The sequence below is a fragment of the Phymastichus coffea genome, unplaced genomic scaffold, assembly GCF_024137745.1.
Source record: "Phymastichus coffea isolate CEN01 unplaced genomic scaffold, Cenicafe_Pcof_1.1 PCOF00078, whole genome shotgun sequence".
Taxonomy (NCBI): domain Eukaryota; kingdom Metazoa; phylum Arthropoda; class Insecta; order Hymenoptera; family Eulophidae; genus Phymastichus; species Phymastichus coffea.
Window position 1 is genome coordinate 139697 of NW_026706889.1, and position 27934 is coordinate 167630.

At 43.8% G+C, this 27934-nt stretch overlaps 1 protein-coding gene across 1 annotated transcript; it reads left to right on the top strand.

Annotated features, from left to right (window-relative positions):
- LOC131668515 (two pore potassium channel protein sup-9-like) lies at positions 1-27813 on the top strand. Its single transcript, XM_058942769.1, has 7 exons — positions 1-309; positions 18001-18256; positions 18319-18677; positions 18783-18938; positions 19019-19194; positions 19287-19616; positions 19682-27813. Exons 3-7 carry the CDS (start codon positions 18551-18553, stop codon positions 20153-20155), a joined length of 1263 nt encoding a protein of 420 aa, XP_058798752.1. The 5' UTR covers positions 1-309; positions 18001-18256; positions 18319-18550; the 3' UTR covers positions 20156-27813.
- The last annotated feature ends 121 nt before the right edge of the window (positions 27814-27934 follow it).

The window sequence follows — 27934 nt, forward strand, 5'->3', positions numbered from 1 at the left end:
TCTCTCTTCGCCCGTGTTGCCCGCTCGTCCGCTCGTCCGCTCGTCCGCTCGTCCGCAGAGACGCAAGCTCCGCCGGCGCTGGGGTGTTGCCGCGCGCGCGTGTGTGTGCGCGTGAGTGCGGTCCGGCGAGTCGGCGAGCTACCTCGAGTGTACTGGTGCGTCGGAGTTGCCGTGGACTCGAGCCGCTGTCCTCGCCAGCATTGTCGGTGGCGCGCGAGTGCGGCAAGGCGATGAGGGCGCAGCGTCCCTCGGGCCCGGCGGCCAGCTGGACGACGCCGCCGCCACTGCCGCCGCTCTGCTGCAGGCCAGGTATCGAACTCCTTGTTCACGCCGACACCGAGCCGCGCGAGCTCGTCGGCCGATGCTCCCGGCGATTGATCGCGCCTCGCGAGGCTTTTCCGCCGAGCAGCGCCGTCACCACGGGTCGCCTGGCGACTGCACTTCCTGCTGCTCTTCCGCGGCTTCAGTTTCCTTGCTCGGCAGAGTGGCCGTCTCGGCTGTAATCGTCGCCACTGTGCACTGCGCCTGGCTCGTCAGCCAACGACTCGACTATTGGCGAGAAACTAAAAAGACACGAAGCTAGCTTTTTGGCTACGGTGCGATCGCTGTTTATTTGCAATAACAACAAACAGCCAGCCTCGAATGGCCGATCGCAAATTGTTGTCGTGTCGAACGACCTTTCGGCTGGCCTCTTCTTTTTTCTCGTCCTGAATTGCACGTGCGCTTCGTCAGCGCCTCGTTGAAAAGCCTTCGCAGAATTATTTCTCGCCAATGACCTTCGATTAATGCCTCGGTTTGCTGTTACGGAACGTCGTGCTCGAGTGAGTCGCAAACGAACGAGTCAAGCCAAGTCAAAGGTCAATTGAGAGCAGTTATCTTCTCTTCTTTTTGAATTCCGCGATCGCCCAGCCAGACTGCGCTATGCTTGTACTACGCTAACTGCACCCGCCAAAGACTCGTCTGACTATTGCTTGATATTAACACTAGGAACGATCATGTGGTATCCGAGCGTCTATGCGACTTTGAAAATTTCCAGTGAGAAAGGAACTCGACTCCTCAATGGGAATGGTGGACTCTCTCTCTCCCTCTCTTTCTCCCTCTCCCTCTCTCTCTCTCTCTCTCTCTCTCTCTCTCTCTCTCTCTCTCACTGTTTTCGTCGCGATCGAACTGGCTCGCGCGCGCGTCAATGTAAAAATAATGTTACTCTCAGGTTGCAGCGTGGTCACGCTCACGTGTGAGCGTAACAATCTACGTGTCGTCATCGTGGTTGCATGTCGTTGAAGCTGATCAGCCGATTACTACGCCAGATGAAAAGACATTGGACTGAGCAGAGCTCGTCGAGCTTTTAATACGGCCTTTGCTTCGCTCCAATTCTGCGACTAATGTAGGTTCGCAATAGAGTTGCGTCCCATCCAAGACACTCTGTTGTTGTCAAAACCTTCATCTTATTCGCACTTTTCAGACACTTTTTCGGCTACTCGAAACTCTTTTTTAGGCTTGCATCATTTTCAACGTTACATGACAAAGCTCATGCCGTTGCATCGTCTCGACAATTTGCCGATTGCTTCCGTTTTGGACACACAAACAAAGAGCTGCTCCGCGCAGTACTGCAATTGGATGCTGCTCGGATCCTTCTCGTCGAATGCACAATCGCCTTGTAGCAGACGCAGTTGCGCTCGTAATGCGTCCGTCCGCGGCGTGACAGGGGGGGGGGGGGGGGGGGGGTCAAAGCGCAGTGGCGCTTCTCTTGAACGAGAGTCTAGCCAGCGAGACTGGATTCTCGCCTTTGTAACCGCAACTTTACATCGATTACAGCAGCCTCGCGCACTCCGGACTCGGCTTTCGCTGTCGCAGCGCTCGCCCCCCAGCCCTGCCGATCGCAAGGCCCACGGAGATGCGGGGCGCGATGCCAGTATAGCTGCTCGGCCGTTCGGCGTTCCTCGCGATGTATGCCAGCTGCCGCGAGCGCCACTCTGCGCGGGCGCGCGCTCCTCGAGCTGCACGGCTATTTTTAGCCGAGCTGCTTGCCTCTCGCGGCCCACCACTCTGCCGGCGTACGCGTGCGTTGCTGCATGCGCAAACGGTTATCGATGCGTCAGTTCGGCTGTCGGACGCGTGCGCAGGCAGTTGCGCGAGCACAGACATCCAGCGCTGCTCTCCGCTGCCGCCGGGCAGGCGCTCGGCCTTCGCGCGTCACTCTCCGGCCGCACGAGTAGCGCAGGCCAACGCTCGGTCGGCCAGCCGCCGCGCTCGCTGTCCACAGCCGGCCGTCCATCCGGTGCCACTCAAGGCGGATCTCGGCCCCTTCCGCGCTGCCACGACGCGACTGCTGCCCGCTGCTTTTCCATCCGGTCAGCTGACTGCTCGACCAGTGCTCTAGCGGCGCGCTCGAACCAAAGCGACGTCCCTTAAGCGCGCAGCTCCGGGGCGAACTTCGCTGCGGCGGCGGCGGCGGCGGCAACGCGTGGCGCGTTATCGACCGACGAAGCAGGCTATATATAAGCTCCATAGAAATGGCGCTGTTTGCCAGGCCGGGGGCAGCAGCCGCCAGAAGGAGGGGGTCGCGACTAAGGTCGCGGTTACGACCACTTGCCTCTTGTCTCTTGCCGCTCAATTCTTCTGCCTCTGCTCGGCTCCGCAGCCTCCGACGCGTGCTCCTCGCCGAACCCGCCGTGACGCTGGCCAAGCGGGGTGAGCCCAAACGATCCGCGCACGGTCGTTCGTTTGCCGAGCCGGCGGTCGGTCGGCGGCCAGTCGGCGGCGGTCACTGCTCCCGCGGTCCAAGGCAACAGTCAAGCAAGAGGCCCCGCCGCTTATCGCGACTGGCTAATGCGAGCCCGACGCTGCGAGCTCTGCAAAAGTCTAGTCGCTGGTTTGTCCGCGGCCTTGCCAGAGAGGCGCGTGCGCGCGCGACGCTCTTTAAAAATAGACGCGAACGCGTGCGCAAGGTCGTAATCGCCGCCGCGCTGCTTGCCCTTTGACGCGATGCGCTTTGCCCGTCCTCTCGCTTTCGCTGGTCGAGCTGGCTTCAGCGTCGATCGTTCTCCGCAGTCATCAGCTCTGTCACTATTGCGGTTGCGGTGGATTAAACCGGTGGTTCTCTCCTTCTTCCGATCGCCCATCCAGATCTAGCCTGGTGCAAGCAAGCCGGCACGTGTGCTCGCGTAATAATACATAATACCCCAGCAGCGGAGTCCAACGAACGATAGTCGCGCGTCGCTCAAACGCAACAACACTCAACTGGATCTCGTTGATCGCCTCTGTTTCTGCCTTTTCCAACTGCTGCCGCACCTACAGCTACTAACATCGTTACTGCTAGAAAGATCAATCACGGCAAGCTAAGGAAGTAACCGCGAGCTGTAATGTAGGAATAATTAGGAATAAGGGCATTCAAGGCTGATTTGGGTTGTAGAATAACTATAATAATTTTGTCCGCTTTGGCCGCGCGCTTTCCCCCCTGGTTTTCCCCTCGTTTGCTGCTCTCCGTTTCTAGTGGCGGTCAGCGTGGCGCGGCGCGTGTTGCACGCAGGTCAAATTTTTCCCTACAACCCATTTCCGGGAACTATAATCCTTCTGAATCAGCCTGTATATCTGAATACATAGCAGTGTTTGTCGAAGAGACTGTGAGGCTTTTGCAGGCTATTGAGGTTGCTCTTGGAAAACAGCAGAGGTCCGTCACTAACCATTTACACATATACGGCTTCACGTCAGATGCTCGATACATGATCTGCAGTCGCATAGATAAATTTCTCTCTCTCACGCACACTCGCGCACTTACGCGCACTTACGCGCACTTACGCGCACATACTCGGTCTAACGATGTGAAAACAGGGGAAACAGCACGCCTAATGAGCTTCTATTGACAAGTAAGCTAGAATGCAGGCCAGGTTTTATCCATCTTTAGGGAGTGTTTTTCGTACCGCATCGGGAGGGTGGCTTCATCGTGCTCTACTTGCGCGACAACTCTGATCGCTTCTCTTTTACATTCTTTTTTCTCTGATGGTCTAAGTTTCTATTTTTAAGAAAGAGGGCGCAAACAGCTCTCTTTCCTGTTTCTGAATTGCAATTGAATATCTAGCTATTATAAGTTCGCAATAGGATACGAAAACGGTACTTCGACCAACGTTATCATCACTCAATCCAAAATTTATTATTCACTGTGTGGATTTACATTTAATAGTCATAGTGATATCTTGAAATGCCTAATTGCCTCCCATCAAAATTATAGCTTTAATAACTTAGAAGATATTGTACAACTACAAGTGATAATCTTACATTTACTGATAAGTTTACTACTTCACTTATGGTCGACTGTTATCGTAAAACTCATTTATCAAAAATGCTTCAATAAGTTCTGATAAACACACGAAATGATTTTAATAACCTTTTATATATTCCCTCTATATCACATTAGAAACTATTAGAAAAATCGCTAGCAGTAAGTTCCCTAATGATCAATTTCACTTTCTATTTTCTGACAGCTACATAGTTACTTATTCGTCGATGGTTAGAAAATTATAGAAAATAATAAATCATTTGTAGGTTTTGCTTCTCGCAGCAAGTGCCAATTTTGTTAGTTTAGAATTTTGGATTCAGCTTCCATTCATACTGCCGAATCCACAAGCAATATACTTATTACCAAAGGTGTAGGTAATTATGTATATTTTCTAACTCTGAGAGCGCTCGGTTTTTATTGTTAGTATTGCTCAAGCCAAAAAATGAACATTGATATGATTATAATAGCATAGATTTCTGCATATTTAGATACTCATGACAATGGCAAAGCGGAGTACAAAGCTAAATTAACTGCTGAAAATGGTCAATTAATTAATTAATGATCCAATTACAGCATCTGATTACATAATTATTCCAAAAAGGGAGTGTATCGGAAAAAATAACAACGTTATTTATCAACTTAAGTGAGAATAAAGGTTGTTTCTTTTGAAAAAATGTTTATCCTAATGGTAAAAACCTTGCTTCTTTAATTTCAATCTATCAAGAAAAATCAATTGCTTCTTTAATTTCAATCTATCAAGAAAAATCAATTGCTTCTCTTAATAAAATAATAAGATGTAATCGCTCTTCTTTAAATTATAGCCTATTTTCAAAAAATATTGTTATTATAGTGTAGTGTTTGTAAATGTGGATTCCTGGAGGACTCCATTGAACACGTTTTTTGAGAATATATTTTGCATAATAAGGTTAGACAAATTTTTCTTAAACAAGTCAGAAAAACTTATGAGTATGATCCGAACTCTGCTGTTTATTTGTTATTTATAAAAATCGCAAAATTTATTGAGTGCATAAATTGTAAGATTTAAATTAATAAAACATAGATTAAGTTCACTCAGTTTCTCGCCTGACTCTAAGGCGTATTTTTATGTAATTTATTGGCAATGTATTTTTTTATGAGCCAATTGAACCACCATCTATCTGTCTATCTTCTGATTTAAGGACGTGTTTTCGACTTTTAGACAAACTTTACACTCTTGGCTTTTTTTTATAATTGACGCTCAGTTGTGATTTGGATCTCTGTCGAATTATACACGTAACGATATTCTCAGACAAACTTGACATGTTGACAGTTGATGAAAACATATCTGTCGCAATGCTCATCTGAAATAAATCATCCTAAAAAATTGCTTCTTTAAAGATATGTAAGCAGATGAGGGGGGAAAATGATGGAATATCTGACTTTGCTTTACATTTCAATATTGAAAGCCTTGCTTTCGTAGCTACCTCAACGTTGCCCATTTTGTTTTATAAAGTTTTTTATAAAGGTTCAGATAGATTTGACTTTTTCGATGCACGTCTAGAGTCACAATAAGACTAATTGCAGTATTTTTCTTTGTAGTTGAGATGAGTTAGTCCGACGATTAATTATACTTATCCTTTTTATAAATCAATGGTTTCTGGTTATCTTATGTCACGAAACCACAATACTGTACATACTCGGCGCTTTCAAGTAAGCTCGACTTACATCACGTTCGGACAAATAGGCGCCCAATCTCGCTTCACCGTCTAGCATAGCATCAAAAATATCTAACCATTACAGATAACGAATGATCATTCTTACTTTGTACGGTCTTCGCTTCGATTGAACGCAAACTTATTTATCCTAAATTACTGTAGTACCGCTGAATATCAATACACACATGTTTGCATTTTAAACTGTCTTTCTGGCATTAAACAGGAAGATTTAAAAAATCATATCTGACAAAACAAGAAAGCAAGAGAGAGAGAGAGAGAGAGAGAGAGAGAGAGAGAGAGAGAGAGAGAGAGAGGCAGAGTCGGAAGCTTCTAATCCGATCTAAGCATCCGATAGCAGAAACGAGGCAGTGGCCTAGTTACCTACAACTTGGTGATCAAAGGGAAAGGTACATGTCAATGCGAGGTCTATTCTCCAGGCTTGTTTCTTTTGTATACGCCTTTCAGCTGTTCTCGCTCAATGTTTCAATTCCAATCAACTTTTTATTGCTTCGTAATGTTGCGTGGCAAATAACTACATGATTTTAGAAAACTCAACTTTTTACAAATTTACTTTAAGAATTTTAGTCGACTAATGGATGAAATGACTTTCGAATCCTCGGTCGTCAATGTTGCAAGGTCATTAATGAATCTTGATGGCTTATGCGTGATAAAAATAATGGTCTCGAATCAATCCTTGATGTACTTTTCAAAATAATTGTAAACACTATGGCAAATATTATATGTATTGAAGTTTGCGTGCAAATTCATAGCTGCCTTTCACTGTCAAGGCATGATTTGTAATTAACACCGCACACATATACGAGCAAGGGGCAGAGCTATTGCCACCGCCAGCCCCTTTCACTTGTAAAAATATATTTAGAAATGATAGATTTGACAAATTGAGTTCCAATAGAAACATTCAATAATTAATTTTATTTATAAATGCTACTATAAATATAAATATAAATTTATAAATACTATTCAACGCCGCTTTCTATTTTCTATAAAGAGTATTAGCATTGAAATAAGGACTTGTATATTTGACGTGTTTAGTACATAAGCGACGATTCAAGATATTTTAGAATAAAAAATTTGGGAATGGAAAAGTTTAGAAAATTTTAAAATCACGTAATAAAATGTGATTATTTTCATTTCCAATAGTTTGATACTGGAATGCCGTTTTCTTCATTTTAATCACTCCCATTAATGCTTTTATATTCCTAAAATGTGTACTGTTAGTTTTTGCATTGAGCATACATTTTTTTCATTGGCTAGGTTGATGTAGTGTAGAAGAGGTGGCGTGCTGTTGGAAGACTCGTTCGACGAGCTCCCTATCGACGAGAAGCCTATCCTATCCGTCACCCGAGTGCGCCGATCGAGCGCCACTCGGCCGGCCGCCTGTTGCCTTTTCCCTTTCTCGTTTCTCCTAGCTGCGCGCAGTATTTCCAGACTTCTTCTGCCAAACTAGCTGATCGCCAAAAACGAGCAGCCTTTGTCACGTTTTAAAACTGCAACTCAAGTAAAAACATTAGACTATTTTGAGCTTGACCGTTGGAGTTTCGATAAGCTATCAGCGCGATTGCGGGTCCAAATCAAGCCACTGCTTTTTCATCGAGCTGTCCCAAAAGCGCAGTTGCTACGGAGTGTGTCAAGACGCTCAATTTTTGAACTCGGTTTGTCCATTCGTTTACACGTTATGAACCGCGATGTGCACTGCTATATACTCCAATTTCTGGCCGCAAGTTAATTTACAAAGGTGATCCAGCCGTCATTCGACCAACGATTAATACAATGCATAAATATCTACAAGTTGTAGTACATTTTTTGAATTATCATAGAGTATAATAAGTCAGCAGATTTATCTTCTATTATTTAAAATGTTAAGCTGTGCTCTAAAAGGTCCGTTGGTTCGTAACCAAGGCGGAAGGGATAGCGGCGAGAAGGAAGGGGCCTTTTTGCCAAACGGACAGGCCATCGATGAGACTTATTTGGGATTTGCGCCCGAGCGAGTGACACACGTGCTCGGCAGCTTTGTAATCTGCATGGGCTGAGGGAAGCCGGGTCAAAATCGCTTCGATCAGCCGATCTGATTTACGATCTGAAATAGCTTGACTCGCGAGGAGATTGTCCGAAGGGAGCAAGGCTGATCGAGGGCCGGCGGATAGGTGCGACAGTAGCCGGAGCTCCGCGAGCGCATGTGCGCTCCGAGAGTTGCGCATCGGCCCGCAGCAGCACCCTCGCTCGGTCGCTCTCTCGCTCTCTCGCTCTCTCGGCGTCGTCGGGGATGCGGCTGGGGTGGCCGCCTCGTTGGATTCTATTAATAGAACCGACGCTCTATATATAGCGCCGACGCGGGCTATGCATAGCCCAGGCCAGGCCGGAGCGAGCGAGCGAGCGTCGCCGCCGCGGCGGCGCAGCTGCAGGTTCAATGAAACCAGGCCAACGCCGGAGGCAGCAGCGGCAGCAGCGGCAGCAGCCGTCGCCGGCGCGAGTGACGTAGGCGGGCTGATTGCACGCTCCGCTCGATTTTTCTTATTTGCCTCCTGCTACCGCCCCAGCCCACAGGCCCGATGCACGCGCTTCTTCCTTCCTTCTCGTCTGTCCTTCCGATTGCCAGGCACTGAGCAATGCCAATGCCATTTGTCGGCTGCACTGCGAGCTCTATACCGGCGATCGTCTCGTATCGTCTCGAATCGTCTCGAACGGGCCCACATGAGCCGCGATCGCGAACGCCCTAGTTGCTTCAGTTAAACCTATCAAGCTCCTCTTTATCGATGGCTGTACCCTTATCAGGATCATGGGTGTACATTGGCTGGAAATTGGCCAGTGTAAGTTTCGTAAAGTATCCCATCACACGGCCCTATCTCTTCGTAGCTCCCCCTTTAAATCAAACAGCTGACTCTTGTAACATTGAGCTATGTCTGCTGTAATTATAGACATCCCGATATAAAGCTTCGATGCTATCCTTCTAACCGAAGCCCAATCCCTTTATAAGTTGTGCCGATTGACGCATTTTCCACCAACCAGGATCCTTAATTAAGTTAGTCAATTCTCAACAATACTAGGCTATTCAGCAAATTTCTTTCGCGACACAACCTCATTTTCACTATTAGGATTGCCATTTTCTCAGCAATTTCGTCAACAACTGAAGGAAGGATCCGATCAGTCAACTTCCCATTGACAACTCTCAAATGACGATCGTTATTTTGGCTGAAACAAGTACTCTATTACTCAATAGAGTACAAGATACAAAGTTCGATAGCTTAAACATTTCTTGCAAAATAAATTATGCATTCAAATGTCTCTTCATTGGCCTGCATGCACTGTGCTGGTGCGCGGTGGCAAATTCTAAAAGCATTTCTAAGGCCGTGCTATAAGTGGCTTTTATATTTTGCACATTAACGAATGAATTTTTCTGGCGCTTCGGATGATAGTTCATTCAACTACAGCACATCTACAGAAACGCGCCAATCATTAGATCGAATTTTCATTAGCACGTAGAGATTAGCCGTTGCCAATTTAGTCGAAAGACCGTAATCAAAATAACGTGTCATAACTGTTGAGTAATCAGACCCGGTGCTAATTATAATATACGTAGCTCGTCGGGTATGTAAATATTTTTGACAGCACCTTCAATTGCTTCGACCATCTTACTGCTATGGCATTTCATCACATTATTATTGTCATCGTATATAATTTGCTCCTTGTTATTGAATTATGATTTGAATATGGGCTTGCGCCATATCTTAGTCAACTATGTTTTCGTGTTCGATATATATCTTCATCGAAATACTTTTCCAAAATGTTTGGAACTATCTCGAAACCGTTGATTGTCATGTACTTAAAAATACACAACGCGAACGATGTTGCTGTAAAATAATAAACGACAAATCAAAAAATTGGCCGTTTCCATTTCCGTTTCTTGTTGAACATACAGCCTTGGTCATCCACGCAATCGACGACAAGCTAAATTACCGAGGGTAAGGGCTCTTGGGAATGAGATTGAAGATCAATTGGAGACATGCTTTCGCGACAAGAATCAATGTCAGATTGCGCGTAGTTACGGTGATTATGAACTATTTAATCCAACTCAGTCGGTAGAGGCGCAATTTTTTAATTCTCACATTTCCAGACCTAAATCTGTCCAAGAAAATCAAAAGTTGCATGGCTTTACATCCGTTGCTCTTGTTTTCGATAGTTCCTCTTCCGTTCTCTTTCTTTCGGTCAAATGTAATCTCTTTTCACCCCCTAATTCTATCGTTTGCTGTTGTTGCTAATGGTAGCGATTGGCCTGCGCACTAATTCAAATCGATCGATCCAAGATGGAATGCTACTTATTCTATTTTGCCCGTCGAGCAGCGCACACGGTAAAAGCATCAAAAATCGCATAGCCTAGCTTTAGTTCGCTTGTGACGAGCGCAGCGATTAGATCTGTGCTGCCTCGTCTTTAACGAATACAATTAGCGTGGCGTCGTTGGCCTCTGGTGCTTTCCCATCATTCTCACGGCTGTTCAGTCGTCGAAGCTTACTTCCGCCGAGCTCCGACCAACTCCTGACCGGCTCCAACTAGCTCTCACCTGCCCAAATCGAATACTGTCGAAATGAAACTAAGAACAAATACGTGCGATAGCAACATAATAGTCAATTTCGATTGCTCTATACTTTCTATTAGACACTGCTTTTTTAACTTGGCTTTTCATGCAATAATCTGATTGTTCGACCGGAAGCCAATTTGTATTCTTTTCTATTTTCGAACTTTATTACTGCGCGCTCACTCGTTAATTCTTCGCCAATAATGCCAGAGTGCATTGTCCAACTGATCAACCATTCACATCCCGATCATACTCGACCGCTAGGCCTTTCTTTGTAGTGTACGAATAAAAAGCTTTTGGCGATGGACGTATGAAGCCTGTCTGGGCAATTAGCAATTCCACTGACGTAGATCCTCAGCACGGCTGCCGCTATGACTGCACTGCACATTGCACGCTGTCGTAGATATTGCCAATAGGTTCAGCCAAATTAAAGGAGCCGTGCTTGATCATGTAAGCCTCGATCCGAGCGCTTACATGACCATTCAGTCATTGCAATGATCAAGATATACAATCAACCTCATTCCGTTCCGACATCAACACTAATTCTATTCTACAATTGGTTGCTTCTACGTGAGCAGATTTTCATGTTTCGTTAAAATAGCATCCAAAGATTTGTTAAATCGTTGATTAAAGCATTGCAAACCATTAAAGTTATATCATTATTGAGCGCGCCAAGCAGTCAAAAGTCTCAGATACAAGTTTAGTATATAACAGTACAGTGATAAGAACGACTGTCCGACTGCCGGAATGAGAATTGTAAGTTTCGATATCGTATGCGTATGAATGCGGAGGCGGTACAAGATCGGGCGCCAAGGAGCCAATGCAAAATTCGGTCTACCCGATGATGCGATAACGCAACCACCGCATTGCAGTATACCCCCCCCCCCCCCTCCTTTCTCACTCACGCTTCTTATCGTGAATTAAAGAAAAAGGCAGAACATTGCGTTAGGAGACCCAAAAGAGACTCGATTTAGCAGTAGTACAGTCTCGGATATCGTCGGATGCGCGTTGTCCACGTAGATTGCCTCCAGACTATGCTACAATCACTGCCTTACTCTTCACTTCTGCCTATGCAGAAAACATAACAATGTCTCAATAAGCAAACGACACGTGCTTGATTACCGTATCAATGAATTTTGGCCTAGCTTTCAATGATGCAGAGTTAGCCATACAATAAAATTAGTATGCAAGCTTTAGTCGCCAAGACTACACTTGGCACCCATTCAAAAGATATTATATAGTAATGAGGTTATTATAATGCCATTTCGAGCAATTGGCTAGATATTTAGCTCTTTTTTCAACATTCAAATCTCAACTTCAAGCCCCACTTTACATTTCTGAATTATTACTGATATTGGCAGCTTGAAACATCGATGTCAATAAATGTTATTATGTAGATTACAATTAATGCCGTTAAGAGCGTTCTGTGCAGCACTTTTCTCGCTAGAACATTTGAAATTCGCTGTTTCTTCGTATATGTCGCTTCAACATTTATGGTTTCTTTAGTCAACAACGAACACATCAATATAATTATTATCTGGAAATAATCTCTGAATTTCAAATATTTTTTGTAAGCCAGAAAGTTGCAAATCATACTTTACTTTAAAAATCGTACTTAGTTACAATCTAAGTAAAAACATTTATCAATGCTATTCCAAACACTCGGTCATAATTCTAAGCTGTCTTTAGTTCTATTGCCATCAATCTCAAAATTCAAGTAGACACCGGAAAAAATATTAAAATACTAATGAAAAATATAGAATAGAAGTAACTAAAACTAGTAGTTTAAGCACAATGATGAATGCTCGGCTACTAACACACGAGGTTTCCTAGTCATTTTTAATTAGTCGAACGATCTAACTTTTCTCGTAATCGCATATAACCGGAAATTATCGATTTTTTATTCATGGTTGTAGATTGCCCGATTAATTCAACACTACGACTATTCAAATTCCGTCTAATAGATGTTAGCTTGGAGTTACTGAATCAATATTTTCATTGAATTGACCCATGAACTATTTCATTCCACACTACCTTGAATACCTTGAATACATCTTGCAGACACACTTAGTGAATACCACCTGAATGTTTCGATCAATTTATATAGGCTTACTAAAACCCGTATAGAATCACATTAAGACGAGAATTTCTAGAATTTCATTTTATAAGATTTAAAATGAACAAATATTCTGGCAAGTATGAACGTCACTGCACAAAGTTTACACGTTGAACATTTACACTTGGAGTGACATATGTATATTAAGCCATAGGTCGGAAAATATTCATCAACAATCGAATGGAATGATGAATCAAACCGAACTCAGTAAAATCATCACTGCTTTAATTATATAATATTATGTATGCAAATATTTCTCTCAACTTTTAAAACGAACAAAGTATGTTTATCGGACAATAATACTATAATATTTCTCGTAATCTAAAATCTAATACAAAAAAGAATGTTATTATTAGACAACGATACCATCCAATGCATAAAAAACATGGAATAGTATAAAGGATTAGTGTATGAATTTTGTGTGTGTGTGTATGTGTGTGTGTGCGCGTAGGGGTTGGGTTGGGTTGGGTCGTCAAAAAATCCATTCGTTTCATTAATAATTGATATTAGAGTTACGGGCAGGTATTTTTATTGAATACGGTTATTTTCTATTCTTTTGAAAAGTTTCGTTGAAAAGAATTGATTCACCCTTAGTTCTTTAGTCGAGGAAGCAGAACAAAAAATGAAACTGTCTACATCAATTGCAGCCACTTCATTCAGAGAGCGAGAGAGAGAGAGGGGGGGGGTGTAAAAAAGCTTTTGTTTGCTGTAAGCTCGAACGTGTATGTATGTACATACACAGGAAGGAAAGGCCGTGGCCCCATTTTCAATGTATATAGTGCTGCTGCGTTCTGACGTCACTACTGTAGGCACGAATACGCAGCACAACCCAACTGTGCAGCAATAGATTAGAATGCTATATTATAATACTGCGTTGCTATTGCTACGTTGCAGTCGAAGCTGATTATTTTTTCGTTAGAGCTGTGCGGCTACGTGTTCTTTTGGCCTTTGTTTCTCAATGTGTGGCGGAGATTCGACAAAACTACGGCAAAAAATGTGAAAAGGGAAAAGGTGCAGCAAACGTATAATAAAAATAAAATAGTTGCTATGCATTTTGATACTGAGTCTGACATAAGGAAATGTTCATTGCGCAATCAGTTAACATTAATAGCGTCACAAGCTAAATCAAAATAAAGAGACCGACAGTTATGCATGCCAACGGTGTGATTTCTAAAAATTATTGGATAAGAAAGTATAAACACATCGACAGGGTCATGGCGATGTCAATTAGCGACGCGCAAGCGCGCGATTGACCGTTGATTTGCGATAAAACGAGTGTCCGCGCATAGTAACTATTTGTAAATACATCATTGCGGGCAAAACGTACAAATATAGATATATATAACTGTTGAAGACACGTTAACCAATAAGCCACTGTTACTTCGTCTTTCTTTATCTTCTTCTCTTTATTAATGACGTCACTCCTTGTGTGTGGCAAGTTATTATAAGCAATTGAGTATCGCACTAATCATTTTCTTTACGTATATATTGATTTCATTACTACGTGTCAACAGACGGCTAATACTCTTATCAATAAACCGATTTATTGTAGACGAGTCTATTCATTAATAAAATTAATGATAGCGCCAGTAAATAAATCGAATGCTTGGTAATTAAAACACCACGTGCATAATGTACTTGAAACAGGTGATATCCGGTTGAGACGTAGTTAATGGGTAAAGAGGATGGCATGACTCAGTTAATTTTATACAATAACGTTAACATACAACCTTTTTATTTGTTTATTCAATGAATCGAAGCGACGCGGCAAGTGGTCAATGAATCGTCGAGGTCGACTTAGCGAGCTTTCTCGCTCTCTGCCTCCTCGATAATGATGATGTTTCTGTTGAAACGGAAATCAGTCCATGACTTTATTCGCTCGCTCGATAATTAATTAGGACTTCTGCGAGTGTATTAATAGCTGATTTTCACAATGGAAACACAATGAAGCTGACCGTGAACATGGAGCTACAGGCATCTTGTTTCTCGCCTCGATCGATAAGCAATTAGGTTATGAGTCGACTTGTGATTTTTCAGATAATGGAAAGCCAGTTAGTAAGTACAGTTATAATCTTGTCAGCAAATTGAAGAGAAATCAATATTTGAACATTGGAGAAAATGGGTGGCAAGAGAGAGCTCGAAGTGGCGCATCGTTAGAAGAACGAAAATATCCGTTGCTAGAGCGAGCTATCGACATGGCGAAGAGGAACTCGGAACGAATCTCGAATAAATCTTAGCGTATCTGTACGTGGATTCGCTCGATTCCTGAGCTCTGATTCAACGATATAGCAGAGCGTGAGGACATGGCCGGCAGGAATGAAGCAACTGACTTTGGCGGACGCTCCACATTGGCGAAAAGCCGGGAATTACAGGCTCGGAAAAGTCACTAACAAACTTGGATGCGACCTTGCTGTCGGATAGCAGATCTGTCCACCAGTTTGACCTACCTTCCTCGGACGATTCTTTCGCGCAGCGTGCGGCTGCATAACCTTCAAACGAATGCGTTGGGTCTGTTGGTACGACTCAACAACATATTTTTTTGATAGCACGCCTGTTAGCCGTCGACGTGAATGCAGCTTGGCAAGGCTGTTTCCGCAATGGTGGGTGATGCTATGGCTGCTGAAATTTTGACATTTCGCGAAAAAGCATCGACAAAGGGCGGATGCCAGTGTGTGGGCTCAAATGCGCGTAGGCAGTCAGCCATGACAGTGAATTTTCGCACGATTGCCAAAATCTATTTTTCACTTGTCCATGGACCAATGGAGATGGCGCTGGACAAGGAAAGACAGCAAACCGTCAGCGCTTTTCATTAACTGCGGCTACCTAGCTGTGTAGTTACAATCATTGACGGTCACGATCCTCAAGTCAACGTTTTCGTGAAAAATTACGGCGTTGTTGAGCCTCTTCGTTTTCAGTCCACCACCTGAGTACGGAGTCCAAGTTTAACCTCTACGGACGTTTGTAATCGCGGATATCGATCATGACTTAACTACCGCCAACGGCACCATAATATCAACCACACTGCTGTAAGATCGCTATAAACAAGTCCTCTTATACTGTCACACAATTATTCCCTTGAGGTACTTTCCTTTGCAATATCAAAGTGCCTACAATCGCTTCCTTCATAATTTTACAAAAAATAACCGTGAATTTTTCTTCTTGTCGACAAAAGGCTTCCTATTATTTTTTTCACTTGCTACGTGCAGAAGATCTAGTTTTGAAGCAGCTGACGGTGCTGCCTGTGTCCGCGCTCGCCTAGGTATCAGTTGTTTTAATCTGTTACTGTTCAGAGCCATTTTTAAGGGGTCGTTAATGCCGATTATTGGCTGATTCATTTTGATCGACGTGACATGGTCGGGAAATGGCCAAAAAGGTGTTTAATTGCTGAATATAAAGGTTGTCCGATCGAGTATGCTTTTCATTAGCTTTTATACCAATCAAATTTCAAGACTTCCGTCAGGCTATGTGGAGTGTGACATTCAAGATTTTTTTCTGCGTGGGTCTAAATTTTATTTCAAATCTCATTGGAAATCAAAATGGCTCAACGACAAGATAACAGCCTTTCGCAGGAAGAAAGTGGATGTCCAAGTGTACTGCTAAAAGTGTATGCTTGTGACAAATATCAGTCGATGCGATGCCTATGCACACGCGATTGTTTATCTTTCGGTGATCCGCGTATTAGTGTGAAAACAATTAAAGTACAATGATTTCGGGTGGCTGTGGCGCAAGCAAGTGACGTTGGAATCAAAGCCATTGCAAATAGCCTCTGGTATTTTTATTTTCAGCGGTGCGGTCGATTCATTTCTCGCTTACCTACGGTGGCATTTGAATTGATAACAAATTGACCTGCTTCATCACGCGGCTCGTACAGGCCGCGTTCAGTTAGTTATCGAGCCTATTTTTTCTTGATTTATTATCGTCGCCCGTAACCCGTAACACGAGATCACGAACCCTATCACTCAAAGTGCAAGTTTGGTTGAAGATTGTTGAAGATCAACGCTATCGGTTAGTAAGTCATAAAAGCAATACATAACAATGAGAAAAAGCTCAGCGCGGAGAATATATATATATATATGTCTATGAGCTTATTAGATCTGCGACTGATCGAATTTCTTTCGACTGCCGCTGGCCGCGCACTTACTATACTGCTCTTCGCAGAGCTATGGATATCGTCGGGTTTCAAATAATTTCAAAAGCTTTTACCGCTTGGTGGTTTGGCTTTTTCCCCCCTCGGCTTTTCGATTAACTTAAAATTAGCCTCGATTAGTCAATGGCGCTCGATCGGTTCTAGCATCGCGCCCCTGAAATAACAATTGGCAACAATTTATCAATTGAATAGCATGCGATCTGTAGTCATTTGTGCTATTTGTGCTAGATCATTGATATACGAAGGCTATTCGTTGAGAACACTCTGCTTGGCCAAGTTACAAAGTAGAAAACACGAAGCTAGCCGCAGCTGGGGGAGATTCGTGGCGACTAGACAGTCTTTCTTTGCTCGGATGACAAGCGAGAGATACTCTGCTCGACGATTCAAGTGCGCCACGGTTATTGAACGCGCCGACCGAGATACCAGCGACTCACGTGCCTGAGCTCAATCGGTACGCGTCACTTGCCGGAGAATCCATGTGCATGCGTTAAGCACGAGCGCGTAGGCGATCGCACGGACCATGGGCGCGTCGAGGCCAACAGCTGGCGAGAATGGGGGTCGATGTGAGAAAGGCGCACCGCAGCGAGCGTCGGGATCGTTGCTGCACCGCGAGCGGCGAACGCTCTAGGGAGGACGCACGGAGCTTCGGCACTACTCGCGCTTGCGATGGCGGCGAGCTGCGCGCACGCCTGCGCGACAGGCGCAAACGACGAGTCCCGGACTGGGCCTTCGCAAAAGCAGGGTGCGAGCTGCACTGCGCTGCGCACCCCCGAGCTCCGGTGCGGTTGCGTCGGCTCGCGAGTCGAGGCGCGACTGCGTACGCGGGCGACTACGCGCTCGGGGCTGCGCGCGACACGAGCCGGTAGGCTAGTGCGCAGGCTCGCGGCCGCCGCTGCACGCGCGCACATCGAGCGCCGCGCTGCAAGCTGCTCAATGAGCGAGCCGTTGCCTCGCTCGCGCCACTCATTCATGCGCGCCTCTCGCCCATTTGGGGGCTGCCTTGCTCGACCAATCGCGCCCGCGCCGGCTCTTGCTGTCCTTGCCCGCCGAGCTCGAGAGTCGCAGCGCTTGCCCCCGTCGCTGGCGGGGCAGAGCCCGGCTCCTCGTCCGCCGGTGGACGCGCAACTCCGATGGCAAGTGCTCGGCGACTGACCGGCCACGTTGAAATGTTGCAGTAAGGCCCTTCGGCGCGGGAGGCTGCAGTTAAGCTGCGAGGAATGGAGGGCTCGGGGCAGCGGGAGCAGCAGGAGCAGCAGCAGCAGCAGCAGCAGCAGCAGCAGCAGCAGCAGCAGCAGCAGCAGCAGCAGCAGCAGCAGCAGCAGCAGCAGCAGCAGCAACAGCAGCAGCAGCAGAAGCAAGCACAGCCCCGGCACGGCTTTCTGCTGGGGCTCTCGACGCACCTGGCCGACCAGACTGTCACACGGGCTGCGGGTAAGCGGGAGCGCCCAAGCCGCCCGAGCCGCCCGCGTCGCTGACTCGGCTGTGTGTCGCAGGTGAGAGCATCAGCTCCGGCAGGCCAGATCGCGAGCTGCAGCACCGTCCGGCGATAGCGAGTAGCACTCGGGCGAAGGGGAAGATGCTGGCCGGCGGCTCGAGGCGGAGAGCGACTCGGGCCGTTCGCGCAGTCGGCGGCGACGCCTCGGCGGCGAGCGCTGCTGTGTGTCAGTGAGCAATGCGAGCAGTTGGGGCCGAGGCCCAGCTAGTGAGCATGTGGCTCACTAGAGAATGAAGAAGCAAAACGTCCGGACTTTATCGTTGATCGTCTGCACGTTTACCTATCTGCTCGTTGGCGCAGCCATATTCGACGTGCTCGAGTCCGAGACCGAAAAACGCCGCAAGGAAGCTCTCGACGGTAACTATATATCGTATGCGGCACAATCCGCCATCCGAGCCGCTTGCCAGTGGTTTCAACTGGTCCTCCGTGTGCACCTGTATTGGCTTGTGTTTGCCCTTGCAGCCGTCGAAAGAATGGTGATACGCAAGTACAACATCAGCCCGGACGACTTCAAGATCATGGAGACCGTTGTGCTGAAAACCGAACCGCACAAGGCTGGCCAACAGTGGAAATTCGCCGGCGCGTTCTACTACGCCACCACCGTTCTCACCACCATCGGTAAGCCAGCCCCTCCCTGCTCCCCCCGCTGAAGGTACGCGCGCGCTGCGTCCGGCTAACGCGTGCGCTTCCATGCACAGGCTACGGGCACTCCACGCCGAACACCATAAGCGGCAAGCTGTTCACGATGTTCTACGCGATCGTGGGCATCCCGCTGGGCCTGGTCATGTTCCAGAGCATCGGCGAGCGCCTCAACAAGTTCTCCTCGGTGGTCATCAGGAACGTCAAACGGCTGCTCAATTGCAAGGACATCCAGGTAGGTGGAGGCCACGCTCGGCCGCGGCGCCGCCCCGCTCGGCACGCCACGGCCGAGTGCCCAGAGTGCACGCTGCGCGCCCGTTATTGCAGGCCTCGGAAATCAACCTCATCTGCGTGGTGACGACGCTGTCGATCCTGACGATAGCCGGCGGCGCGGCGGCCTTCTCGCGCTACGAGGGCTGGTCGTACTTCGACTCGGTCTACTACTGCTTCATCACGCTGACGACCATCGGCTTCGGCGACATGGTCGCGCTGCAGAAGGACAACGCCCTGGACAACAAGCCCGAGTACGTCATGTTCGCCCTCATCTTCATCCTGTTCGGCCTGGCGATCGTGGCGGCGTCTCTGAACCTGCTGGTGCTGCGCTTCGTCACCATGAACACGGAGGACGAGCGGCGCGACGAGGCCGAGGCGCTGCAGGTAAGCGCCGCGCGACGCGGGCCAGACGAGCGCTCAGCCGATTGCTCGGTGCGTCCTCTCGGCAGGCGGCCCAGGGAGCGGTGCGGCTGGAGGGCGACGTGATCACGGCCAACGGCTCGATCCTGTCGGGCCAGCTGGGCGCCCAGGGCGAGACGGTCTCGCTGGACGACGACGCCTCGGTGTGCAGCTGCCGCTGCAGCGGCTTCTACAAAAAGCGTCGGAGGCCGCGCTACACCGTGCGCCGCTCGCCCGGCAAGATCTCGCACCTGCTGCCGCTGCAGCCGCTGCAGCCGGGCAGCTCGCTCGGCGACGACTTCACGCCCGAGCCCGACGACGAGGACTTCGGCCAGCACTACCACCACTACGGGCACGCGGCGGCGGCGGCGGCGGCGGCGGCGGCGGCCACGGCCACGACCACGACCATGACCAGCGTGGCGCACGCCTCGGAGCTCGTCGACCTCGAGTACGCGCTGGGGCCGCCGTCGCTCGCGCCGCTGCTGCATCTGGCGCCGGTCTACCAGCACCGGGCCAGCATCTGATCGCGGCTCGTCGCTGCCGGCGACGACGACGACGCCGCATGCAGGCGCTGCTCGCTCTAGTGCACTGGGTGGGCGGCGCTCTTGACGCCTGTGCCGAGCTCGCCACGGACTGCACGTCCTCTCCTCCGGCGAACCAACCTTCATCTTGTATGATAGCTACAGTACACACGTCTCCCCTATGGTGCCTCACCGCAAAGCAGAGCTCGTAACTAGTGCGGGCGCGTCAGCTAGAGTGGGTCGATTAGACTCGCGTCTGCCCTCCGAACTATTGTCCTCCGACAATTCCTGGAAGTGGCGCGATCGGGCCGCCTGATAAATCGCCTTCCTCCTCCCGACACGCGCACCCCTCCCCCGTTAATCCGGACGTACCGTGAAAAAGGAAAGAAGATCGACGTATACGATATACGACGTATATGCACAAGCATCACACTCGAATGTCCCGTAGGCATGCGGAGCTAGCGTTATTCCTTCTTCGTGCGGCTACACGCGAATTGTCGTTATCAAACGAATTGTTACGGGCAAGCTGCAGTTAATCGTCGACTGTACGCGTCAAGTGAAGGAGGCTACGGCAAAGCGCAAAATTTGTCCTCTGTTACGTGCACATAGAAACGCGCTTAGAGCGCGATTGGCAGAAATAATTACTACTAAGAATTGAGTTATCAGCCGGTCGAATGGCGTGTACAAGCCAACGATGACAACAAAATAATCAGCTTATCAACTTCAACTAACATTTTTCTTACGTATCCGAATGAATGGTACTTTGCATTTCCCAATATACATACTCGTCCTGAGAAGTAGCAACTAGTTAAAAACGTATTCGCTCGATTAAAATTTACGCGACGAAGCCAAACTACCTTACCAAAACTATCATTCGTCTATGAATACATGTACCGGGCATAAATTCTTCTTAATAATAGAGCTTTCACGGTCAAAACTTTGAATGAAAATAACAAGACGACGTGCGTACAAAGCATCACAGTGACAAGATGGACTCGAACAGTGTACACTTCAAGTTTTCTTCGTTGTAGTATAAAAATCTTCCTAGCAGCCTTGTTAACATGCAACTTTTATTGTCGGTAAAAACAGCTTTACGTCCATATACCTTTATTAGGATGATCTTTACGCGACAATTAAGACAATTGGAAATTTGCACTGTTACAGCCCAGGTGCTGTTCTAAATTATACTTTTACAGTAGAAAAGTAGTAATCAGAAACACAACATGAGAGTTCTGCATGAGAGTTCAATGTGAGAAGGAAAATATGGAGGCGACGCGTGACAAGGATATACGCACCGATGCAGATCTATAGGAAAAGAAATAAGTTGAAATACAGATGGTTTTGTACCAATAGCGCATAGAAGGTCTTCCGCGATTAAATTTATATTATAAGCGCGAGTCGCCGTCGTAGGCGAGGTGAGTGTGAATCGCGCGTCAAAGATGCGAGTACGTTACTGCGAGCGCGCAAAATGGGTAGATGTTTTTTATGGCTCTGCGCTGCACGCCGCATTTTTTCAAACCTTTGATTGTTGCATTTAGCCAAGCTTCAATAGCAGACATTCGGTCACAATTACGTTTACGCAGCAACGACTCTATGATTTCAGGTATATAGGCGTACGAAGAACTTTTGCGTCCGCCGCACGGTCTGCTTAGATACGCTATTTAAGACGGACAAATGTTGAAATTGTGCATAAATTATAAAAAGTTCACGAACAAAAACAACACTGCTACAATGAAAAAAAAAACTTTTACAGTAATATAATATTTTACAATTTGTACATATGAATCATAGATATAAATATTATATATATATTACTAGAAGTAATTACAGGTTACAATTAAAATTAAAAAATAGGATGACGAGACTTATCGGTGATACGACTTATCCTATATTCTTCCACGAAAACCAGATCAAGTTTGGTTGTATAGGTTCTCAGTGTTGCCATGAGAATTGCCCTATACAATATTTCTCAACACTCGTTTATTCAATTTTTCACTTCTTACATTTCACAACGAGATAAATAAAAAAAAAAGACAAAAAAAAGGAAATTAGTGTGCCGACCGTGACGATTGTTCGTGAAATATATCTAGTGAAAGTAATTTTAAAATATCGATGAGACAAAATGAATAAAAATGGAAAAACTGTAGGCAGAATTCAATTCAATTCGAATGAAACAGATGAGTTTAAGAGTTTAAAAAATGAATCAAGCGATTCACGACAAGTTATTGCTCGCTCTTTATCTAATATTCGGTCGATGTTCGATCTATTCTGTGTAAAGTATTAGTGTCTTCGAAATCGTCGTCAATGAACCAATTTTACTTTTTTGTACCGTAACAGTGTTACCTATAAGGTGTACGTATGGCAAATTTTATATAAAATTTATGTTTTTATATCAGGCATTCATTTGACACTTTCTCATCTTTCACCAATGTAATTTCTTCGAAAACAAACAGCGGCTTGAAAATAGTCTGGACATTCTAGTCTTGTTCGTTCTTTCGTAGAAAAAAGTAAGTTAAATATATCGATAACAAATTCAAACGGATATATCTTATTCAAAGCATTCCTTTTCTTCTTCTGAGAAAATAATAGATGTAAAAAATTAGCTCGAGCACGGTACTCTCACACTAGAGCTGACACTACAGAGATTCAACGAGTGTAAGCATGTAATGGTACGCGCGCAAAAAAGTACATGAAGCTAACATTCCGATCTTCAGATAACCGTGCTCCTCTCCGAACAATTAGTAAATCCAAGCAACATTTGCCAAGAGTAATTGTGTGCGTGTGCGTGCGCACGCGCGCGTGGGTGTGTAAGCCAACCAATTGAAAAATTACGCTCGATATTACAAGCAAGATCATCACCACAAAGCCCACCTAACCTGTAACTATTTGCGTCTGTCTATGTCTCATAGTTAAATATAACTGTAAACAGCCAAGATCGTCACTTGTACTTGTGTGCAGTGTGACACAGCGTGTGCGCGTGATGTTTCACGCAGGAGCATCATTGCGATGTGATATCTCATTGAAATGCGATATAATCAAGCAAAATATAGCTTCTTTCGTGCCAAACAAAGATTCAACCAAAGATTACAATTGTAAGGTTAATTATATACTAAAAGAAATATCGCGTAAAAATAACCGTGATTTTCACGGTAAAGTTGGGACGTGATAGCAGTTCAAGAATTTTTTTTTGATGAAATTGTCCGCATTATTATGAATAAGTATAAAAATAGTTCAACAACAACGCACTGTAATTTTTTTGAAGGATAATATTTGTAATAAATGTATAGAACTTTTCCGGCGATTTTGATCAATTTCTACATTATTCACGTTACATTTTACGGTTTTATCATAGTAATTTGTACTGATAGTACACCGCAAAACTCCACATAGGGAAAACAGTGGCGATGCGGCTGTGCAATTCGCGCATAGTGAAAAACATTCGTTATTGCTGTACGTTCCTTAATTGAGGGCAAAGTAAAAAATTTAATTAATTAATTGAACAATCGATAATGGAAAAATATCTAATAAATTAAAATTCTTTTGTATGTGCAAATCAAAAAGTTTTCGAATTGGTTCAACATTTTTATAACCCTCAACATAACAATACTTTGAACCAGATCTATTTTATCCATCGTGAGGGCCGAGTTTGGAGAGTAGGGGAGCTTTAACCACGACGGTTCTGTAAATTTTATTTAGACTATGAGAAACATTATAAGAAAATTTATAATTTTTATGCAATATTGCTTAAATATCGTGATGCAATCATAGTGTCCCAATTTTACCGTGATGCACTCTGATTTTTATAAAGCGTTTCTTTTTGTGTATACAAATTCATTTCGGCATCTTGTTTTGTCGCTGCGACTTTCACCAAATTTCTCTTTAACAGGCTCACACAAAACCAATAAACGCTCACTCATTTCTACAGCTATTGTATATTTATTTTAACGCTTCATCCATACTATATTATTTTTTAAGAGATCTTTCTGACCTCAGCCAGAGCCATTCTTCATGAGCATACCTCACTTGATATATGGTCATATTTATCATTTGCAATTATTGCTCGATGCTACGTAAGTATTCTACGATCATATTCGGTATAAGTCGATGCTCACGATTATTTTCGTGAATAAATAAATAAAATTCGGAATAAAAACAATGAAAACTGATACTGCCAGGGCAACGGTAATTCGCTAACCTTTTGCCCTTTCATATATCTTTTCAAAAAATCTTATATTCGAATGTGATAATCAATCCTATCAAGAGTCTTGATATTAGCTGCTTTGGTTATGTAATTATAGTCAAAGTTTAATATCCAATGTACTAAGAAATTATTAATTAGCCAGTATTGCGACAATTGTACTATGAGTTTGGGTTATTTGCTGGGAGAATAATTGATATCGAGAAAGAGGCTCAGGCCAGAAACTTGAATGAAAAAGTGTAATAAACTACGGCTATAAAGTGTCAAATTGTGACTACGCTCATTCTCTATAATAAATATATAAGATGCGAATTATAAATAACAGGTTTTCAGCTGCTGAAGCGTTGGGAAGGTGTAGGCACCAATGGTGTATTATCTTAGTAAATAAGCAAAAGCAAAGAATTCTTCAACAATAAATAATAATAAAAGAATTAAACATTTTGAGCGCTACAAGATCTCTCCCCACCCCCGCTCTCTCTCTCTCTCTCTCTCTCTCTCTCTCTCTCTCGCCTCTCCCTCCCTCTCTGGCTCATTTTGTCTCTCTTTCTCTTGATCGCAGGTGGTAATATACGAGTATGATATATTTAAGTTGCGACAACTCTTGGATCAGACATCGATTATTTTGTTGTACAGCGAAACTTTTCAAGTAGTAAAACTCTATCAATGGAGCCACATAAGATAGAAACATTTTTTTGAAACTAAATGTGATTGAATACATTGAATTTTATGTGAGAGATTCTTTATAAGTTGTACATTTGTCTAACTTATGTACACAATTTTTTTGAACAGAATATAACTATTATACGATACATTTGTAAGAAAGATATTGATGGACAAAAATACGGGAGGAATAGTATTCAGTTCTACGCGGTACGCGAACCCTTAAAAATTTTTTGCTATTGTAATTATTCAATGGTTTTTCGATAACATTTGTGTCAATACTTACATTGAGTCAGTAAATGTTATCTTGAACCACTCCAATGTTAGTTATAATGCAGACAGCTGCTTACATCAACAGTACATACAAACAAAATCACCTTCATTTATTGTAAATTTCTCGAAAAATATAAAAAATTTGAAGGAATTGAAAAATCAAAAGAGCATTGTATCAAGACTGAAGATTATCTATCTGTGGGTTACCATAATTTTTTTATTCAACCGTGATTGATAATTGCTACGAATTGTACGCGAGAAAAAGATTTTGGCAAAATTTCTAGTGCTCCTTTTGGGTGAACAATTTTTATACAAATTACTTAAAAATTGATATTGTTAGAAGTAAAATACTATTTTTTCATTATATTGAGGAATTTTTATGAAATACAATTTTATTATTGAATTTCCGAAACTGTTCTAGATTATTCAATAATGTCCAATTTGTTGAATTATCTCAGTAAATTTATTTGAAGATTCGTAAAATACATTTCAATAAGATAGTAAACTTATGTTGTTTAGTTTGATATACACATATCTACTTTCACTTTCTATCCACATTCCAAAAATTATTCTGCCAGGAGGGAAATTTTTAATTTTCTAAGAAAAGCACTCTTGAACCGTATCGATTACGACTTTTATAAAACGTGTAAAAATGGTGAAAGCCCAGAGAACGTTGTTTTCAGTCTCCGCTTTCGAATTCACTAATTAATAATTTTGTAATAGTCCATGTTGCAATTTATACTTGCATACTAAATTTTGAATTTGTATAAGGCATAAAACACATCGCTACATTATCTTCATTAGGTTCAAATTGACCCTGACTTTTTTGCTTGTCCAGTATTTCAATGATATCACGTGCACAATATAGCTAACAACGCTCACAATGTTCCATGGTATTACGTATTTAAAAGTGTAGATTATTTTATAATTTGCCCAAATCAAATGCTACCTTTGGAAGACAAAAACAAAATAAAAGTTTCAGTTGATGTATTCTTTATGAACTCATTGCGAAATATAGGGCATTAACCCACATGAAAACGTCAGATTTTTATATAAGCGTGTCTCGCTGATTTGATATAATGCGAACTTGATAATATAAAAATGAGAAAACTCCATCTATTTGTTAATCTTGATAAGTATTCTCCTGTCGTAGAAAAAAAATGCCTTCATTGGTATACAATCAGTCGACAACAATCGATGTACTGTTGTCTAGTTAGCCAGCTAACTGTACAATAAAAAGATATCTACATTGCTCATAGTCACGATGCCAATCCACATAATATCACCGTGATTCTTAGTTCGTTGTACGAGTTGGTTTCAATTTCATATGACAGTAGAAGACTCATCCCTCATCTTTTAGCAGTGTTCGTTCATGTTTTTTTAAACTACAACAAAAATAGACAAGCTGCGTAATCCAGTTCAATTTTTCAACAAATTACAACGAATCTTCACATTCTTCTTGTTATACGCACCAGTAAAGTGTTTACTATTGTTAACGAGCAATGATTGTTAGGTTTCTTGTAACAATGCTAGTTTAGTATTTTAACCTCTATATGGAGATGTACATGAACAATGATTTTGTTAACTAACATCTCAAAAAAAAATTGTTGTATATTAATGAAATGTGAATGATCGAGTCACTTTCTATCCTAATGTTGATTTATTTAGAACACTTTTTTTTTTATTTTAGGCATTGCGCAAAATTAAAGTATGACATTTTTTATAACAAATTGCAACTAGACTACTCAAAAAGATTTGACAACAATATCAATTATAGTTCAATAAGCAGAAAAAATAATTGCGCAACAATTTAAGCAGCCAAACTCGCACTGAATACATGTGTTAGTCTTTAAACTAGTATCGACTATGCATGGCTTAAATTTTATTTGTATTTCGAGGAGCTCGACGTAGCAAAGTTATCGTTAAAATTTCTATGAAGATAATGTACACATTAAATTTAATGGTCTCTGATTGTATTAAAAGAGTTAAGTAATGAGGGTGTGTAAGCAAAATACACCAGCAAGAAAGACCGAAAAAGTAATAAATCAATCCTATAATAGCACATATCCCATCATCCCATCAAGCAAAATATAAGAAAAAAGACGAGAGAAAGAGAGGGGGGGGGAGCTTTGAAGTAAATAATTATCAACACCCAGAAGTACAATAGACTATCGAATCGCAGGGTAAACTTCTTTGCCAATGAAGGAAACGAATTGCACTTAGTGTGGTCTGATTGAGTTGCTCGCGTTTATTAAGCAAAATTTCAATGTTACCTGAACACTCTGAAAAACGTGAAATTAAAACATTACAAGTTTACTACAGAAAAGATTAGAGGAAGCAATTTGTATGTAAAACGCTGAGATAGAGAATGGGGCTATGACAGATAATAAAATTGAAAATTGTAAAATTCATTGCGAATGAACAAGAGCGCCATCTATAAAATAATTACTAATTGGATCATAATTTGTAAATTACTTAATGGACTTCCTAATTATATGCTGGTACATGATAATACATGTGTTCTGCCACAATAAAGCAGTTTTTTTAAAAAACTATGCTGAGTTTTTTTATTAATTGCATTTCTGAAATGCTATATGTTGATTTATTCGATTAGTTTTTAGAAGACTACCTTTGAACATACCACTATAAAC